The sequence below is a fragment of the Muscardinus avellanarius genome (genome assembly GCF_963383645.1).
Source record: "Muscardinus avellanarius genome assembly, chromosome: 10".
NCBI classification, from domain to species: Eukaryota; Metazoa; Chordata; class Mammalia; order Rodentia; family Gliridae; genus Muscardinus; species Muscardinus avellanarius.
In genome coordinates this window covers 77,377,227-77,397,851 of record NC_137796.1, presented here as the reverse complement: position 1 = coordinate 77,397,851, position 20,625 = coordinate 77,377,227, and the positions used below count along the sequence as shown (strand labels likewise).

At 43.2% G+C, this 20,625-nt stretch overlaps 1 protein-coding gene across 1 annotated transcript in view; it reads right to left on the bottom strand.

Moving 5' to 3' along the window:
• ZKSCAN5 (zinc finger with KRAB and SCAN domains 5) overlaps positions 1-16,026 on the bottom strand; it is a gene marked incomplete at both ends in the record, with an annotated part of 29,401 nt that extends 13,375 nt beyond the window's left edge. The window contains 4 exons of the mRNA XM_080703839.1: positions 3,900-4,035; positions 4,319-4,401; positions 8,855-8,993; positions 15,616-16,026. Coding sequence (XP_080559965.1) covers positions 3,900-4,035; positions 4,319-4,401; positions 8,855-8,993; positions 15,616-16,026 — 769 coding nt within the window. The remainder of the gene's footprint in view (positions 1-3,899; positions 4,036-4,318; positions 4,402-8,854; positions 8,994-15,615) is intronic.
• Between the last annotated feature and the right edge of the window lie 4,599 nt (positions 16,027-20,625).

The window sequence follows — 20,625 nt, the reverse complement described above, 5'->3', positions numbered from 1 at the left end:
TTCAAAACAAAAAATAAAAAAGGACTTGGGGTATAGTTCAGAGGTAGAATACCCTTGGGTTCAATCCCCAGAACCAAAATAAAACAAAAATGGAATAGGGTGCTATCAGTTTTGCATAATATATATATATATATATATATATATATATATATATATATATATATATATAATATGCCTAGAGATACAATCAAGAATCTGGTAACAATTATCACCTACATGAGAAAAACTAGGTAGGTGATTTATTTTTCACTTTATACCTATTTATACTAGTTGAATTTCTTTACTGGATACATGTATAACCTTTGTGTGTGTGTATTACTGGGGATTTAACCCAGGGGCATTCTATCTCTGAGCTATATCCTCAGCCCTATTTTTCTTTTTCTTTTCTTTTTTCTTTTCTTTTTTTTCTGTGGTACTGGGAATGGAACCCAGGGCACTCTACCTCCAGGCTATACCCCAGCCCTATTATTTGTTTATTTATTTATTTATTTTTGTGGGTCTGGGGATGGAACCCAGGGGCCTCCGAGCTATACCCCTGCCCTATTTTTTTATTCTTTATTTTGAAATAGGGTCTCACTAAGTTGTGAATGACCTCACTAAGTAGCTGAGGCTGTCCATGAACCACGATCCTCCAGTCTCACCCTCACTAATACTGAGATTACAAGCATGCACCATCATGCCCAGCTAGTCTTTTTATTTTTGAAACAGGGTTTCACTAAATAGCTGAGGCTGTCTGCGAACTGTGATCCTCCTGTCTCAGCCTCTTGAGTGCTGGGATTACAAGGGTGCGCCACCATCCCCAGCCCTATTTCATTTTTCATTTTTGAAACAGGGTCTCACTTAGTTGCTGAGGCTGCCCTTAAACCTGCAATCCTCCTGTCTCAACCTACCAAGTACTGAAATTATAAGCATGCAACACAATGCACGGCAAAATTTCTCCCATTTATTTTTTTAATTTTTATGTGGCACTGGGGATTAATCCAGAGACATTCTATCTTTGAGCTATATCCCTAGCTCTCTTTTTTTTCTTTTTCTTTTTTGTGGTACTGGAGATTGAAGCCAGATACATTTTGCCTCTGAGCTATAACTCCAGCCACCACCACCCCTTTTATTTTGAATGGGATCTTGCTAGGTTGATAAAAGTCTCACTACTTGCTGAGGCTATCCTCAAACATGTGATCTACTTGTCTCAGCCTCCCAAGTACTGAGATTACAGGCATGTAGCACCACACCTGGCTCCCCCAGCCTTATTTTATATTTATTTTGAAATAGAGTCTCACTAGGTTGATGAGAGTCTCACTACTTGATGAGACTGTCCTTGAATGAGATATTTCAACTCCCCAAGTACTGGGATTACAGGTATGTATCATCATTCCAAGTTAACTTCTGCCATTTAAAAAAAATACAAAAATAATCCATCCATTTAACACGTACACTTTTAGCGCTAAAATCTTTTTCTCTTCCTTGTCAGAAACAAAGTTCTTAATAGGGCATGTTGGCATGCACTGTAATCCCAGTACTTTAGGCTTGAGACAAGATGATTCCAAGTTCATAACCAGTCTAAGAAACTTAGTGAAACTGTCAACAACCTAGCAAGACCCTGTTTCCCAAAAAAAATAATAATAATAAAATAGAGCTGGGGATGTAGCTCAGAGGTACAATACCTCTGGTTCAATCCCCAGCACAATAAACAAAGTTCTAGAAAACTTATCTATGCCGGGCGTGGTAGCGCACGCTTGTAATCCCCGCGCTTGGGAGGCTGAGAAAGGAGGATCGCACAGATTCAAAGCCAGCCTCAGCTACTTAGTGAGGCTCTCAGCAACTTAGTGAGACCCTGTTTCTAATAAAATATAAAATAGGTCTGGGAGTATAGTCCAGAGGTAGAAAGCCTCTGGGTTCCACCCCCAGTGCCACATAATAATTAATAATAATAATAATAATAATAATAATAATAATAATAAACGTATCTATAAGCCAGGTGTGATGGCACACACTTGTAATCCCAGTACTTGGGAGGCTAAGACAGGAGGATCGAACAGGTTTGAAGCCAGCCTTAGCTACTTACTTAGTGAGGCTCTCAACAACTTAATAAGACCCTGTTTCCAAATAAAAGATAAAACCGGTCTGGGGTATAGCCCAGAGACAGAAAGCCCATGGGTTCCAACCCCAGTACCACAAAAAAAAAACAAAAAAAAAAAACAAAAAAAGGAAACTTATCTATAGCCAGGCACAGTGGTATATGCTTGTAATCCCAGTACTTGGGAGGTTGAGACAGGAGATCACAGGTTCATGGCCAACCTCAGCAACTTAGTGAGGCCCTCTGCAAGTTAGTGAGATCTTATTTCAAAATAAAAAATAAAAGCCAGGCGTGGTGGCACACGCTTGTAATCCCTGAGCTTGGGAGGCTGAGACAGGAGGATCGCACAGGTTCAAAGCCAGCCTCAGCTATTTAGTGAGGCTCTCAGCAACTGAGTGAGACCCTGTTTCCAAATAAAATAAATAGGTCTGGGAATATAGCCCAGAGGTAGAAAACCCCTGGGTTCTACCCCCAATACCACCAAAAAAACCCAAAAAAGAATAAAAAATATGGCTTGGGATGTACCTCGGAGGTAGAATGCACCTGGGTTCAATACCCAGTACCAAATAAATAAATAAATAAATAAATAAATAAATAATAATAATAATAATCCAAGTCATCAAAGAGTACAAGTACTAAACTCAAACATATTAGTTTTAAGCTTTTGTTTGTTTGTTTGTTTGTTTATTGTGGCTCTAGAGATTGAACCCAGGGGCTTTCTTCCTTTGAGACATACCCTCAGCCCTATTTTATTTTATATTTTGAAACAGGGTCTCATTAACTTATGAAGGGCCTAAGTTGCTAAGGCTGGCTGTGAACCTGCGATCCTCCTGTCTCAGCCTCTCAAGTACTGGGGGGCTATTTATGAGGCCCTCCACAACTTAGACCCTGTTTCAAAATAAAAAATTAGGTTGGGGGTGTGGCCCAAAGGTAGAAAGCCCCTGGGTTCAACCCCTAGTACCCACCCCCCCACCACACACACAAGCTTTTTTTTCTTTTTCTTTTTTGCAGCACTGGGGATTGAACCCAAGACTTTGTGCATAATAGACAAGTGTTCTCCACTGAGCTATAGCCCAGCTGTACAGCCCAAGCACTTTTTATTTTATCTTTGGAACAGGATCTTCCTAGGTTGCTGAGAGTCTCTCTATATTGTGAGGCTGGCCACAAATCGGCCATCCTCTAGACTCAGCGTCCCAAGTACTAGGATTACAGGTGTGCACCACCATACCCAGTCAGCCCAGTGTGTGTGTGTGTGTGTGTGTGTGTGTGTTTTACTGGGTATTGAACCTAGGGGCATTCTACCTCTGAAGTATACCCCCAGCCCTATTTTTTATTCTTTATTTTGAAACAGGGTGCCACTGAGTTGCAAAGATCCTCACTAAGTAGCTGAGTCTGGCTTCCAACCTGAGCAATCCTCCTGTCTCAGCCTCCCAAATGCTGGGATTACAAACGTGCGCCACCACGCCTGGCTTTATTCTTTATTTTGAAACAGTGTCTCTCTAAGTTGTGGAGGGCCTCACTAAGTAGCTGAGGCTGGCCATGAACCTGTGATCATCCTATCTCAGCCTCCCAAGTACTGGAATTACAAGTATCTGCCACCATGTTTGGCTTTTTTGTTTTACTTTTAAGACAGGATCTCACTAAGTTCCCCAGGATGGCCTTGAACTTGAAATTCTCCTGCCTCAGCCTGTTGAGTAGCTGGGATTACGGGCATGCACCACTGGACCTGGCCATACATGCTTTTATAGCATGTGCTAGAAATAGCCTTTATATAATAACAAAATAAAGATGTCCTAATCAATGCAGGTGAAATAATTCTTACCCATAGAAGTAATATTCCCATAATTCTCCTTCCTGCCTTCCCTATAAAGAGACTTCTGGGACTGGTCCAAATGTTCCCATTCCTCCAGGATGAAAGACACAGCCACATCAGTCACGTCTTCAATTTTCACCAACTTCTGAAACAGGAGATCTCTGCTAAATTCCCACTCCCCGTGTTCAAATCTGGAGTGAGGGGAAAACTGGCAGTATTAAGGAAAGAAATGAGGAGAGGGATTTTGCCTCAAAGAGGAGCAGAAAGTACTGGGCAGAGAGGAAAAAGACAAAAGGGAGTGAAGGCACAACCCAAGAAGGGTCTGGTTGCTGGCTAAAGAAATGGACCTCCAATCAAGATATGGAACAAGGCGGCTACTCGTCAGAGAGACTGGGGTCCTTACAGAAGACAAAGGGGTACCAGCTCACCTGGGACCCAGCTGAGAGAAGTGAGGCTGTCAGCTCCTGGCTGTCCTTCAGGGGAAGGGAAGGAACTTGGAGAACAGGAAGAGCTGTTCAGGAAGGAAGAAAAAGAGGCATAAGTGAGAACATCTTGTCCAGTTTTGAACACCATGACACACGCCTCTGCTCACGAGTCTATGATGAGCCCTGCTGCGGCAAGGCCAGATCCTTTGGCTGGGCTCTCGAGACTCTCCACATTTATCCTTTTACCTTCTTTCCCCCACAAAAAAACAGATTCTCTGCTTTGGTCAGGCTAATCCCTGCTGGGTCACCAAAGGATGCTGAAATCTGCTCAGATTAACACTCTTGATCACCAATAATAAAAAGTTTCATATCAGACAGGTGCTCACTTGTAATCCCAGCATTTGGGAGGTATAGACCAGAGGATCGGAAGTTCACGGACAGCCTCAGCTACTTAGTGAGGCCCTTCGCAACTCAGTGAGACTCTGTTTCAAAATAAAAGACTAAAACATAGGGCTAAGAGTGTAGCTCAGAGGTGCAATACCCCTAGGTTCCATCCCCAGCACCACAAAAAGAAAAGGCTCATATTTATTTTATTTTTTTTTTGCAGTACTGGGGATGGAACCCAGGCACATTCTACCTCCAAACTACACCACTAGTCCTAATTTTTATTCTTATTTTTTTTTGTGTGTGTGGTACTAGGGTTGGAACCCAGGGGCTTTTCTACCTCTGGGCTATACTCCCAGACCTATTTTATATTTTATTTGAAAACAGGGTCTCACTAAGTTGCTGAGAGCCTCATTAAGTAGCTGAGGCTGGCTTCGAACCTGCGCGATCCTCCTGTCTCAGCCTCCCAAGCGCTGGGATTACAAGCATGCGCCACCACGCTTGGATGTCTGGAGGCTTCTTATTGGAGCAATTTAAAATATTTATAAGATTTGTGTTGCCGGGCGTGGTGGCGCATGCTTGTAATCCCCGCGCTTGGGAGGCGGAGACAGGAGGATCGTGCAGGTTCGAAGCCAGCCACGTGCGCTGGCTTAGGAGACCCTGTTTCCAAAATGAAAATGTAAAAATAGGTCTGGGAGTGTAGCCCAGAGGTAGAAGGGCTTCCAGGAACCCCAGTACCTCAAAAAAAAAACAAAAAACAAAAAACAACTGTGTTACATAATATTTATTATATTTGAAGTCTTCTGAAGAACAAAAAGGAATTTGTTTTATTTTATAAACAGAATAAGCTCTATATAGATGCACCGGAAACATGAACAAATCTAAGAGAGTTTGGAATCTGTGTGATCTTAATTCTGCTATAACTTCAAATATTTTTCCTTCATCCTAAGAATGATTTCATTGTTAGTAATCATTATTATCTCCAACAATGCCATAAAAGGCTAAAATAATGAGAATAGAAGAATAAAGGATATATTCACGATCACAGAATACTAAAATAAATCATCATTCTTCACTATTCTTTTTTTTTTTTTTTTTGGTAGTACTGGGGTTACTGGAAACCCTTCTACCTCTGGGATATACTCCCAGACCTATTTTATATTTTTATTTGGAAACAGGGTCTCTTAAGCCAGCAAGGCTGGCTTGGAACTTGTGTAGTCCTCCTGTCTCTGCCTCCCAAGTACAGGGATTACAAGCGTGCGCCACCACGCCCGGCAGGATCACAGGTTTAAAGATAGTTTTAGCTGGGTGTGGTGGCGCACGCTTGTAATCCCAGCATTCGGGAGGCTGAGACAGGAGGATGATGGTTCATGGACAGCCTTGGCTACTTAGTGAGGCCCTCTGCAACTCAGTGAGATCCTGTTTAAAAAAAAAAAGAATAAAAAATAGGGCAGGGGTGTGGCTAGAAGGTCCCCTGGGTTCCATCCCCAGATACACACACACACACACACACACACACACACACACACACACACAAAGACAAGTCTCAGCAAGTAGTGAGATTCTCATCACCCTAGTCCCATCTCAAAAACAGAACAAAACAAAATCCTTTGATATTTAGAGCTTTGGATTTCAGAGTTGTGGGTAAGGGACCATATTCTGTCTGCTTGGCTTCACACTTTCTTCTAGGCTCCCTTGAGTGGTCAAGTTTTCCCCTTGATATGCCCCATTGTCCCAGTCTCCTCCACCTTTTCTTCCACTATGGTAAAAAACAGCAGAAGCAGAAGCAATAGCAACTGGTACTGATGTAGTCCATATTTTGTGTAGGAACTGATGCAAGCATTTTACTTGTACAACCTCATTTAACCCTCAGAGTACTAAGAAAAATAATCCTTACCACTCATCTGGAGCAAACAGACACTATATATGTATACACACACACACACACACATGTATGTCATTTTATGGATAATAAATAATAAATAATGTCTGGGATTATCTTTCAATAAGAGATAATGAGAAACAATCTTTTAGAAATTTATGAGGCTCAATTTTCTTTGAATTAAGTACCTTTTTTTGTAGCACTGGGGATTAAACCTCAAGGCATTCTACCTCTGAGCTACATGCCCAGCCCTATTTTATTTTTACTCAGAAACAGGATCTTACTAGGTTAATGAGAGTCTCACTGTCTGCTGAGTCTGTCTCAGTACTGGGATTACAAACACGTACCACCACATCCAGCTCTCTTTTATTTTATATTTTGGAATGTGGTCTCACTAAGTTGCTGGAGCCTCACTAAGTTGATAAGGCTGGCCACAAATGTATGATCCTCATGTCTCAGCCTCCCAAGTACTGAGATTACAGGGAGGCACCATAATATCACATCCAGCTAAATCTGCAAATATCTAAATTAGGAATTATATCTTATAGCAAGAGTTTCTGATCAGAATTATTTAGATTTGTGGACATATATCATAATAAATATGCCATTTAGCTGTTCCATTTTTCTTCCTTAATGTATCAAATGCAAGTAAATATAATTGAGATGGGAGGAGACAGAGAAAAAAAGTGGGAAGAAAAGAGTAGTGGGCCAAAAATAATTTTTTTTTTTTTGGCAGTACTGGGGATGGAACCCTAGGGCATTCTACCTCTGAGCTGCACCCCCAGCCCTATTTTTTTTTTTTTTATTCTTTATTTTGAAACAAGGTCTCACTGAGTTGCGGAGGGCCTCACTAAGTAGCTGGAGCTGTCTGCAAACCGCGATCCTCCTGTCTCAGTCTCCCAAAGGCTGGGATTACAAGCTGCACCACCAGGCCCGGCTGCTAAAAGTCATTTTGAAAACCGCTTCAAAGCCGGGCGTGGTGGCGCACACTTGTAGTCCCAGTATTTGGGAGGCAGAGACCAGAGAATAAAGGCTCAAGGACAGCCTCAGCTACTTAGCGAGGCCCTTCGCAACTCAGTGAGACCCTGCTTCAAGAATAATAAAAAGACTAACCGGGAGTGGTAGCACACACTTGTAATTCCAGCACTTGGGAGGGTGAGACAGGAGGATCACACAGGTTCAAAGCCAGCCTCAGCTACTTAGGCTCTCAGCAACTTAGTGAGACCCTGTTTCCAAATAAAGTATAAAATAGGTCTGGGAGTATAGCCCAGAGGTAGAAAAGCCCCTGGGTTCCACCCCCAGTACTACAAACTAACTAAATAAATAAAAAGAATTGCTTCAAATAAGTGTGTGTGTGTGTGGGGGGGGGTAATGGGTTAAACCCAGAGACATTCTACTGCTGACTTATACCCCCAGCCCTACTTTTTATTTTTATTTTTTAAAAAAAGGGGTTTACTAGGTTGATGAGAGTCTCACTGCTTGCTGAGGCTGTCCTTGAAACTATGATCCTCCTGTATCAGCCTCCCAAGTACTGGGATTCAAGGCATGCACCACCACACCCAGCTTCAAATAAGAAATAAGATTTTATTTTTTAAATTTATTTTGTGGTATTGGGGTTTGAACCCAGGGGCAACCTACCTCTGAGCTATATCCCCAGCCATGAGTGTGTGTGTGTGCATGCCTGTGTGTGTGTGTGTTAGTTATTGGGGATTGAACCCAGGTGTGTTCTACCTCTGAGATACACCCCTAGCCCTATTTTATTCTTTATTTTGAAACAGGGTCTCACTGAGTTGCAAAGGGCCTCACTAAGTAGCTGAGGGTATGTGCAAACCGTGACCCTACTGTCTCAGCCTCCCAAGTACTAAGTAAGATTTTAAAGTGATTGAGCAACTAGATATGAATGCAGTTAGGATCTAGAGAGACTTTTAGGCATTAAGACAACAAAATCTACAAAACAGAGGTCGGACACTGCTGTACAATGATGACAAAACTCCTGTAACAGACGCCTGTAGCTCTTGGAACAGTGCTCATACCTCAAGCTATCATCCCCAGTATCTAAACATGCTAAGTACAAGCTTCCCCTGAGCCACACCCCCCCACTGTTGTGCTGAGTCCCATCCATCCTAGAAGATGCCCTCTCTCTTAATACCAGCCACCCCAGATTTCCATCCCTTCCGAACCTCAGACCCTGCCCAGCTTCCAGTCTCTGTTAGACGCCTCCCACCCGTGTGGCCAGGGCACCCGTGCTCCACCACATTGGCTCTGAACCTCACCATTTTCCTCCAGAAGGTGAGGCTTCTGTGGCTCTTGTTCAGGCTGGGTGTTCACAGACAGGAACTGGTGGTCAAAGGACTCCTGCACTGCTCCAGGTGGGACCATCTTCTGAGGAAGCACTTCGGGACATGCGACAATCTAATAACCACAACCAGAATCAATCAGTATAGTTTTGGAGAGGATATGAAAAGAACCCGTGAAATCCCTGTGGATGTCCATTTGTTCCCTTGCCAGATATTTAATGTGCATCTATAATGAGCCAGGCACTGATTACACAGTGGTTTAATAAATATAGTTACTTCTAGCTGGAGAATTTTATGGAACACATCCAAACACAAATACATAATTACAAACTGAGCCACATGCTAGACAAGAGAAGAAACATGGTACTATGAGACAGAACAGATGAGACCACCATTAGACTGGAGGCCTGGGAAGGCTTTTCTGAGGAAGTGTCACTAAAGTTACTAACACCTAAAGGATAAGAAAAAGGCAGCTAGAGCCAGGTTGGTGGCACACGCTCATAATCCCAGGACTTGGAAGGCCGAGACAGGAAGATCACAGGTTCAAAGCCAGCCTCAACAACTTAGCGAAACCCAGTTTCAAAATAAAAAATAAAATAAGGCTGGGGGTGTATCTCAGAGGTAGAACACCCCTGGGTTCAATCCTGAACACCACAAAAAGAAAAAGACAGCCAAGGGAAAAGTAGGGAGAAGTGACCCAGGCAGAGAGAACATTAACAAACACCCTCAGGGAGAAAAAGGGTATTTATTACAATCTAGGAACCAGCAGGTATCCGGTGTGGGTAAAGGTTAGTAAAGGGTTTGAAATGAGAAAGGAGGTTGGCAAAGTTGTTGTAGGATGCAGGAAGTCACAGTTGGATAGACCAACAATAAGACTTAATCTAGTTTGTGTTCAATTCACTACCAGCCTCCACCTTTCTGCTCAATCCCAAGGTACACACAATGATTCTGCTACAACCATTCTCTAGAATCTGCCTATTTTGGAAGGTACCAGCTCAGTCCCAGCACACTGGAAATAAGATCTTTTCTCCCTTCCTCAGGTTTCAAAGCACTCTGAATTTGAATCCTCCTGGTACTGACAAAATAAAACTACAGGTGTTACATTAAGAGGCAGCTGCACAATTGTTGCAGCCAGTGCCACTCTGAACATGTGTATGTCCTTGCAGAGCCTGCTCAGAACAAGAGTTCACACAGTTCCAAGTATGTCAGTGCACACCCGGGCTTCCAAGAACAAATGCAGCCCTAGAGGTCCACTGAGACCAAGAGAAAGGAACTAAGGGGAACAAGGAATAAAGCTAGGCAACAATACTAGGGATATGAGAGGATGGGCAGAGAAAAGGGGAGCAGCACAGCTGTGGAGGGCCTTGAGAAAATCTCCCCTACGGACCTAAAATTACCCATTGCCATTAAGTAAAGATGTTTCTATGCCAGGTGCAGTGGCACAAGCCTGTAATCCCAGTACACGGAAGGCTGAGACAGGAGGATTGCAAGTTCAAGGACAGCCTGAGCAATTTAGACCCTATCTCAAAATAAAAAAGGCTGGCCGGGCATGGTGGCGCATGCTTGTAATCCCCGCGCTTGGGAGGCAGAGACAGGAGGATCATGCAGGTTCGAAGCCAGCCACGTGCGCTGGCTTAGGAGACCCTGTTTCCAAATAAAAATGTAAAGATAGGTCTGGGAGTGTAGCCCGGACGTAGAAGGGCTTCCAGGAACCCCAGTACCACCAAAAATAAATAAATAAATAAATAAATAAATAAATAAATAAATAAATAAACAGACAGACAGACAAACAAATAAATAAGGCTGAGCTGGGCGTGGTGGGGCACACTTGCAATCCCAGTGCTTGGGAGACTGAGACAGGAGGATCGCACAGGTTCGAAGCCAGCCTCAGCTACTTAGTAGGGCTCTCAGCAACTTAGTGAGACCCTATTCCAAATAAAATATAAAATGGGTCTAGGAGTATAGCCCGACGTAGAAAAGCCTCTGGGTTCCACCCCCAGTACCACCAAAAAAGTAATTAATTAATTTAAAATTATAATAATAAATAAATAAAAATAAAAAAGGCTGAAGGCATAGCTCAATACCAAATACCCTGTTTCCAAATAAAAATACTTTTTGAAAATGGGTCTGGGAGTGTAGCCCAGAGGTAGAAGGGTTTCCAGGAACCCCAGTACCATCAAAACAATTTTTAAAAAATCATTTTGATGTGCTCGCTTCGGCAGCACATATACTAAAATTGGAATGATAGAGAAGATTAGCATGGCCCCTGCGTAAGAATGACACACAAATTTGTGAAGCATTCCATAAAAAATAAAATAATTTTTTTTTTTTTTTTTTTTTTGCGGGTCTGGGGATGGAACCCAGGGATATTCTACCTCCGAGCTACAGCCCCTGGCCTATTTTTTTATTCTTTATTTTAAAACCGGGTCTCACTGAGTTGCAGAGGACTTCACTAAGTAGCTGAGGCTGTCCGCGAACCGCGATCCTCCAGGTCTCAGCCTCCCGAATGCTGGGATTACAAGCGTGCACCACCACACCCAGCTATAAAAAAGCATTTTGATATTGAATATCTACAACTCTAAAACACTAGCAATACTGTTCATTAGTGTCCCAAGTTAGGTTAAAAAGAGTAACTGTATGTCACGGTGAACCTGTACTTCATATCCTGACTGAGCAATGGAAAGGTACAAATATTCCCATTTACAGGGCAATCCCTCAGGCCAGCTGCAAGGTCTGGCCGTGGGTCAACAGCTACCCCTCTGGTGTTACCCAAGTCATGCGGAAGCTACCCCAATCTGTGAGCCTGAGGATGTTCTCACACTCTGAACTATCCCTTATCCAGAGGGTAACAAGATGAGATGGTATTGTACATTTAAATGCAGCTGCTCTAAGAATGACGGAGATTATCTAGCTAGCTTTCAACTCTGAACTCAGGGGCATTCTACCTCTGAACTACACTCTCAGCCCTGTTTGTTTGTTTGTTTGTTTGTTTGTTTGTGGTACTGGGGATTCTACATCTGACTACACCCTCAGCCCTATTTATTTTTTTATTTGTGGTACTGGAGATGGAACCCAGGGGCATTCTACCTCCGAGCTACACCCCTGCCCTATGTTTTATTCTTTAATTTGAAACAGGGTCTCACTGAGTTGCAAAGGGCCTCACTAAGTAGCTGAGGCTGGCTGCAAAACTGGATCCTTCTGTCTCAGCCTCCCAAATGCTGGGATTACAAGCATTTGCGCCACCATGCCCTGCTTTTATTTTTAAATTAGAAACATTGTTTTGCTAAATTGCTGAGGGTCTCACTAAGTTGCTGAGGCTGGCCTGGAACCTGTGATCCTTGTCTCAGCCTTCCAAGTACTAGGATTACAAGTGTGTGCCACCACACCTGACTAGCTTCCAACTCCTATAAACCCATGATCACAAGATTTTTGTTTCTTTGCTATTAAAAAAAAAAAAGAAAGAAACTAAAGTCTAGGAGAGGAAGAAGAAGAAGGAGATCAGTTTACAAATGAGTGTAGGAATGAAAAAGAAGATGAAACAATGTAAAATTCTCAACCCTCCCTAAATGAATATATAATTTAATACAACCCAAATAATAACACCAAGATTTTTAGGATGGTAGAAACTAAGTAATTTTGAAGTTCATAAGGGGAAAAGAAAACATACTTCCCCCAAGAAATAGATAAAGGGTAGCCCTACCAAATAGCAGAACCTGTGTATAGGGTGGTACCAGGGATTGAACTCAGAGGCAATCTGCCTCCTAGCTACACTAACAGTCCTATTTTAATTATTTATTTATTTATTTATTTTTTGGTGGTACTGGGGGTGGAACCCAGAGGCCTTCTACCTCCAGGCTATACACTCAGACCTTTTTTTATATTTTATCTGGAAACAGGGTCTCACTAAGTTGCTGAAAGCCTCACTAAGTAGCTGAGGCTGGCTTCGAACCCATGTGATCCTCCTGTCTCAGCCTCCCAAGCGCAGGGATTACAAGCGTGCACTACCACGCCAGGCTTTTAAACTTTTTTTTTCTTTCTTTCTTTCTTTCTTTCTTTCTTTTTTTTTTTTCTTTTTTCTTTTCTTTTTTTTTTTTTTTTTTTTTTTTTTGGTGGTACTGGGGTTCCTGGAAGCCCTTCTACCTCCGGGCTACACTCCCAGACCTATTTTATAGGTTTTTATTTTTGGAAACAGGGTCTCTGAAGCCAGAATGGCTGGCTTCAAACCTGCGTGATCCTCCTGTCTCCGCCTCCCAAGCACGGGGATTACAAGCGTGCGCCACCACGCCCGGCTTAATTTTTTATTTTGAAACAGGGTCTTGCTGAGTTATGAAAGGCCTCACTAAATTGCTGAGGCTAGCCAAGAATCTGCAATCCACCTGTCTCAACCTCCCAAATACTGGGATTACAGACATGTACCACCATGCCCAGCTATCAAAACATTTTACAGAGTTCAAATAATTAAAATACTGATACAGGGGCAGACAATAAGATCAGTCACACAGGGGAAAAAAAGACAAAATGAACTCCAAATACAAAAGATTTTTTATATGTAGCCTCCTGTACAGGCATGCTCCTGAATCCCAGTAACTGTGACTGAAACAAGAGGACCACAGGTTTGAGGCCAGCCTCAGCAATTTAGTAAAACAATGTTTTAAAACAGAAAATAAAAATAAACAGGTAATGGTGGTACATGCCTATAATCTCAGAACTTGGGAGGCTAAAACAGGAGGCTCACAGGTTTGAGGTCAGTCTTAGTTACCTAACAAGATCCTGAAAAAATTAAAAAATAAGCCAGGCATGGTGGCACACACTTCTAATTTCAGCATTTGGGAGGCTGAGACAGGAGGATCCAGGATTTCAGCCAGCTTCAACTACTTAGCAGGGGCCCTTTGCAACTCAGTGACACCCTGTTTCAAAATAAAGAATAAAAAATAGGGCCGGGGTGTAGCCCGGAAGTGGAATGACCCTGGGTTCCATCTCCAGTACCGCAAGAAAAAAAAAATTTAAAAATAGGGCTCATAGGTAGAATGCCTAACGGTTCAATCCCCAGTACCACCAAAATAAAAAATAAAATAGGTTGGGGGTATAGCTTAGAGATAGAATGCCCTTGGGTTCCCTCCCTAGTACCCCCCACACACATACACACACACACACACACACACACACACACACACACACGTACTTTGCTGGGGGAAAAAAGTATCTGGGGAAAAATTAAGTTGTAACCACACCAAACACCCTCCATAAAATTAAATTTCAGACAGACAGAGCAATCATTTAAAAGCATATTAAAAAAAAAAAAACAATGGAAAAGAAACTATGAAAAAAATATTTTCGTATTATCAGTGAAGGCCTTTTTAGGTAGAGCATGAAACCCAGATACCATAAGTTAATCTGACTGCATAAAAATTTAAAATCTCCATAAAAAAGACAAACAACAAACTGGAAAAATAAAATGTGCAAATCATATGACAGACAAAATACTTAATGTTTCTAGTTAGTAGGTGGGGGATACAGGTAAGAAATATAAACAGATAATTTGTAAAAAAGAGATATAAATAGCCCTTAAATATATGTACTATGATCAAACTTGGGAAGAGAAATGCAAATTAAAATTGCACAGAGCCAGGCGTGGTGGCGCACGCTTGTAATCCCCCGCTTGGGAGGCGGAGACAGGAGGATCGTGCTGGTTCGGAGCCAGCCTCGCTGGCTTAAGAGACCCTGTTTCCACATAAAAAAGTTAAAAAATAGGTCTGGGAGTGTAGCCCGTGGGAGTGTAGCCTGGAGGTAGAAGGGCTTCCAGGAACCCCAGTACCACCAAAAAAAAAAAAATTGCACAGAAATGTAATGGAGCATTTTTCACATTGGTAGTAATAAAGAAATTTGGTAATATTGTGTTATCAAACTGTAGACAAAAAATATCCTCTCTGACATTGATGGTGGAAATATAAATTGGTATAATCTCTAATGGGTGCAACAGCTATCAAAATGTATATTGCAAATGTATCTCAGCCAACAATTTCATTTCAAATATAATTAGTGTGTGTGTGTGTGTGTGTGTGTGTGTGTATGTGTGTACTCATTGCACCAAAGGCTGTTATAGTAAACATTCAGAAACACTCTAAAGGAACAACTTAAATGGAACAATTTAAACTCCTTGAACAGGAGTCAAATAAATTATGGTACCTCTATATAACAGAATATAATGCAGTTTCCGAATGAGGCAACTATATTTGCACCAAGATGGAACAAACTAAGATAATAAGAAAAAAGAAAGAGGCAGAAGTGCACAGAGACTTAAAAACATTGGTGTGTTTTTAAAGCACATCACATACATATATGCTAATATGTAAATGAATATGGTATATCTCCGTAAGGATATACAAGTATCATGTAACAACAGCTGCCTCTGCAGAGGAGAACTAGGCAGTTGGGAAATTAGAGGGGAGGAAAACTTACTTTTCATTACAACCTTATGTACCTTTTTGGATTTTGTATGTCATTCAAAAAATAAATACAAACTTAAAAACAAATAAAATCGCAGATTGTCTTCTACAGGTTAACACACTGGATTTTGCTTCTTTTTGCTGGAGTAGCAGGAAATCTCCACAGTGGACCTAATCCCAGGAGAACAAAAGAATATGAATGAAGCACCAGAGGGCTAAGAATCTCACCCCTGCTTTAGCAGCTCCTTAACTCTTTCCTTCCTCATAGCTCATGCCGCCTCTTCCACTCACCTGTTGTCTGCGCTCAAGTTCTCTCTGTATACTTTCTATCACTGCCACCGCCTCTTCTCCATTTTCCGGGTGATGTTCTCTCACCCAGGCCTGGAACTCTTCAGGCAGGATGGTGAGGAACTGCTCCAGCACCAGCAGCTCCAGGATCTGCTCCTTGGTGTGTAGCTCGGGCCTCAGCCACTCACAGCAGAGCACCCGGAGCTGGCTGAGTGCCTCCCGAGGTCCTGATGCCTCATGGTACTGGAAGTGCCTGAAGCGCTGGTAAAAAGTTTCAAATGTAGGCGGGTTGTACTCCCGCATCCAGGTACAGTCTTCTTCTTCCACCTTCACAATTAAAAGGTCCTCCTGCTCCTGTGAAGTTTCCGTTGGAGGATCTAAGTCTATAACTTCCCGGGATTCTGTCATTATCATTCCAACTCAGAGGGCAGTCTCTCGAAGCTGGTTGTGTTACTCGGACCCAATTTGTTTTCTGCTCTTTAAGATCTTCTGAAGGGAATTTTCAGTAGTGTACACCTACTGATATATCGGGGGATCATTATTAGCAAAGAGAGATGACAAAGACGTCTATATAAAATACAACCCCTCAATCAAGTAATTAACTTAAAAACATGGCCTGCAAGTCAGCCTTCACTGTATCCTTAAGACGGTAACTGATGAAGAATACCTTTAAAACTTAAAAAAATGTAAAGAAAAATACTTCCAGCACTACCTAAAACATGGTTTTAGAAGTGAAAAACTTCACATATGATATACATAATAGGACAAGACTTACTAACTAGTCCAGACGGAGCCGTTCCTTCTCTCTTCCATAGCCAAACTTAAGTCAGAATAGGGGTGAAAACCATTAAAATGGTCCTGTCAAGCCACAGAGCTTGACAGAGTAACGATATACTTCACTGATCCCGAAAAGAAGCAGTGTTGGAAGTAGAGATTTGGATCCGGATTCCCCAGAAACGCTCCCGACCCCAAGAAACAGAGCCTGTCCAGGTCAAGGTTAGGGACAGGACCGCCGCCTGGACACAAAGCCCTACTCCCTTCGCTCACGTAACCCCGTCCTAGGGAGTTATCCTGGAAAATCAAACTCCCCGTAGCCAAGACTTGGAAGATGGGGTTCTCACAAACCGAGAGAACCCCGAAACAGACACTTCCCAACACTTCCTCGCCGGAAGTAAGCAAGTCCAAACCTAAGCAATAAATCCCACCCCCGAGAGCACTTCCGAGTCCTCTCTAGGAATCCCGGAGGTCCTCGCCTCGCAGCGGGCGGGGAAGCCGCCCTAGCCACGCCCCGTCAGGGGAGCGGACCAATCCGAGGGGGTGGGGCGTGGCCGTAGCCCAAACCACTGCCCAGACCCTGGCGGTCCTCAGGCTCCCCAGCCGCAGGTACCAAGTCACTAAAAGCAGGCCGGGAAAGCTAGCTACCGGTTTCTCCAACCTGCCCCACAGTCGTGAAACAAACGAACGCCTCCCGATTCCTTGGAGTAGGGGCAGGGGGCGGGGCCTCAGGGGGTGGGCAGCAGTCGCTAGCGCCTGATTGGCCGGGACCCTGGCACCTCCCCAGCCCTAATGCTTTGCGCCCCAATTCGAAGTAGGTCCGTCCGTACCTTTCTTCTTGCGTGTACGCAACCTTCACTCGCCTTAAACTTTGGGCCTTTCAGGGTCTTTTCACCCACCCTCACCACTTCCCCCACTCCTCTCCAAACATACCCACCTCTTGGCTGCCACAGTCGATTCTCTGTGCCGAAATCTCCATCGTCACGCCCGAGAGTCGTAGGTTCCAACAGCTCGAGGGACTACATTTCCCAAGAAGCGCCGCGCGAACCACGCTAGCTAACCAATAAGGCCACGGCTCTCCTGGGCCTCGGTCCCACCGGCCTATCAGAATGCGGCAGGACAGAGGGCGTGTACTAGAGCTTCTGACTGAAAAGAAAGAGGCGGGGTCTCGGCCTCCAGGCCGAGACAAACCTGCACCAAGACGGTCTTTGTGTGAGCAGGGCTTCAACCTATCTTTAATAATCTCTCATTTTCATAAAGTGCCTTACGGTTTTCCGAGACATTTGCCGCTCACAAAGCTGTCAGAAAGCCAGGACGAGAGTTCCTGTCGCCACTCTTCAGGGACCCAAACAAACTGCTGTAGAATCACAGCCTCTGCAAACATATGACCAGGGGTTGAGAGGTTAAAGGACACATTCCAGAGCGCCTAAAATCATGTATGAAAGGTAGCTTCCTATCTAGGACCAAGCCCCGGGGAATTTCTGTATTGTATGAATTTCATGAATGACTTGACATTTAAAAAATAAGGATTTTAAACCGGGCGTGGTGGCGCACGCTTTGTAATCCCTGCGCTTGGGAGGCTGAGACAGAAGGACACACAGGTTCAAAGCCAGCCTCAGCTACTTAGTGAGGCTCTCAGCAACTTAGTGAGACCCTGTTCCAAATAAAATATAAAATAGGTCCGGGAGTATAGCCCGGAGGTAGAAAGCTTCTGGGTTCCGCTCCCAGTACTACAAAAAAAAAAAAAAAAAAGGATTTTTATCAGCGAATCAGGTATAGTATTTTGCAGCTGTGGCTTAATTTTCCTGTTTTCATTAAAGTCGTTTAGTTCAACATATATACAAGTTATTTAAGATGGCTATCAATTTAAGTGGCTTCCAAGTGCCTTTTATACTTAATAATTGCATTTATTTCTTAAGTGAAGTGTATATAAATAAGTCAAAATTCAAGTCTTTATATTATAAAGGCTTCCTCCTGTTTCTATTCTGCATTCAACTCCTAAAGATAGTGAGTATAAATAGTTTCTTATGTTCCTAACAAGATATATACCATGAATACTCAAGCAAATGGTTTTTTGGGGTTTGTTTGTTTGTTTGTTTGTTTTGCGGGTTTGGGGATGGAACCCAGAGGCATTTGACCTCCGAGCTACACCCCCTGCCCAATTTTTTTTATTCTTTATTTTGAAACAGGGTCTCACTGAGTTGCGGAGGGGCCTCACTAAGTAGCTGAGGCTGTCCATGAACCGCGATCCTCCTGTCTCAGCCTCCCGAATGCTGGGATTACAAGCATGCGCCACCACGCCCGGCTAAGCAAATGTTTTTGGTTTGGGGGATTTTTTTGGTGGGTTTTTTGTTTGTTTGTTTGTTTGTTTGTTTGTTTGTTTTTGTAATGAAGGTTTGACTCAGGGACATTCTTTTGTGTGTGGGTGTGGGTGTGGGGATGGAACCCAGGGACATTTGACCTCCGAGCCACACCCCCTGGCCTATTTTTATTCTTTATTTTGAAACATGGTCTCACTAAGTTGTGGAGGGCCTCACTAAGTAGCTGAAGCTGTCGGCAAACCGCGATCCTCCGGTTTCAGTCTCCCAAATGCTGGGATTACAAGCGTGTGCCACCACGCCCGGCTTTGGTCTCAGGGACATTCTACCTACTAGCTACATGCCCAGCCCTTTTAAAATTATTTATTTATTTATTTATTTATTTATTTATTTATTTATTTATTTATTTACAGTAGTAGGGATTGAACCCAGGACATTAAATTTCCTATATACACCCCCAGACCTATTTGTGTGTGTGTGTGTGTGGTACTGGGGTTCCTGCAAACCCTTCTATCTCCAGGCTACACTCCCAGACACCTATTTTTTATGTTTTTATTTGGAAACAGGATCTCCTAAGCCAGCGCGGCTGGCTTCGGCTGGCTTCGAACCTCCGCGGTCCTCCTGTCTCCACCTCTCAAGCGCGGGGGATTACAAGTGTGTGCCACCACGCCCGGCCAGACCTATTTTTAAATTTTTAAATTTTTATTTTTTGCGGTACTAGGGATGGAGTCCAAGGGCATTCTACCGCCGAACTACACCCCCGCCCTATTTTTCATTCTTAATTTTAAAACAGAGGCTGAGACAGGAGGATTGCAGAGGTTCAAAGCCAGCCTCAACTACTTAGTAAGGCTCTTTACAATTCAGTGAGAACCTGTTTCAAAATAAAAGAATAAAAAATAGGGCTAGGGGTGTAGCTCAGAGGTAGAATGCTCCAGGGTTCCATCCCTAGTACCACAAACTAAATAAACAAACAAACAAATAAATAAGCAAACCGGGCATGATAGCACACGCTTGTAATCCTCGCACTTGGGAGACTGAGACAGGAGAATTGCACAGGTTCAAAGCCAGCCTCAGCTACTTAGTGAGGCTCTCAGCAACTTAGTGAGACCCTGTTTCCAAATAAAGTATAAAATAGGTCTGGGAGTATAGCCCGGAGGTAGAAAGCCCCTGGGTTCCACCCCCAGTACTACCAAAAATTTTAAAATACATAAGTAAAATAAAATAAAATAGGGTCTCACTGAGTTGCAAAGGACATAAGTAGTCCTCAACCACGTTCCTCCTGTTTCAGCCTCCCAAATGCTGGAAGTAGTGTGCCACTGCTTGGCTTTGACCTTTCTTTCTTTGTTTCTTCTCTTTTTTCTTTCTTTTTGCTGGTACTGGGGGTTGGAACCCAGAGGCTTTCTACCTCTGGGCCACACCCCCAGACCTATTTTCTATTTTATTTGAAAAAAAGGTCTCGCTAAATTGCTGAGAGCCTCACTGAGTAGCTGAGGCTGGCTTTGAACCTGCGTGATCCTCCTGTCTCAGCCTCCCAAGCGCAGGGTTACAAGCGTGCTCCACCACGCATGGCTCTTCCTTCCTTTCCTTTTATTTTCTTTTCTTTCTCTTTTCTTTCTTTCTTTCTTTCTTTCTTTCTTTCTTTCTTTCTTTCTTTCTTTCTTTTTGGTACTGGGGGTGGAACCCAGAGGCTTTCTACCTCCGGGCTATACTCCCAGACCTATTTTATATTTTATTTGGAAACAGGGTCTCACTAAGTTTCTGAGAGCCTCACTATGTAGCTGAGGCTGGCTTCGAACCTGTGTGATCCTCCTGTCTCAGCCTCCCAAGTGTGGGGAATACAAGCGTGTGCCACCACCCCAGCTATTCTTTATTTAGAAACAAAGTCTCACTAAGCTTCCCAGCATCTTCCTAAAGTGTTGAG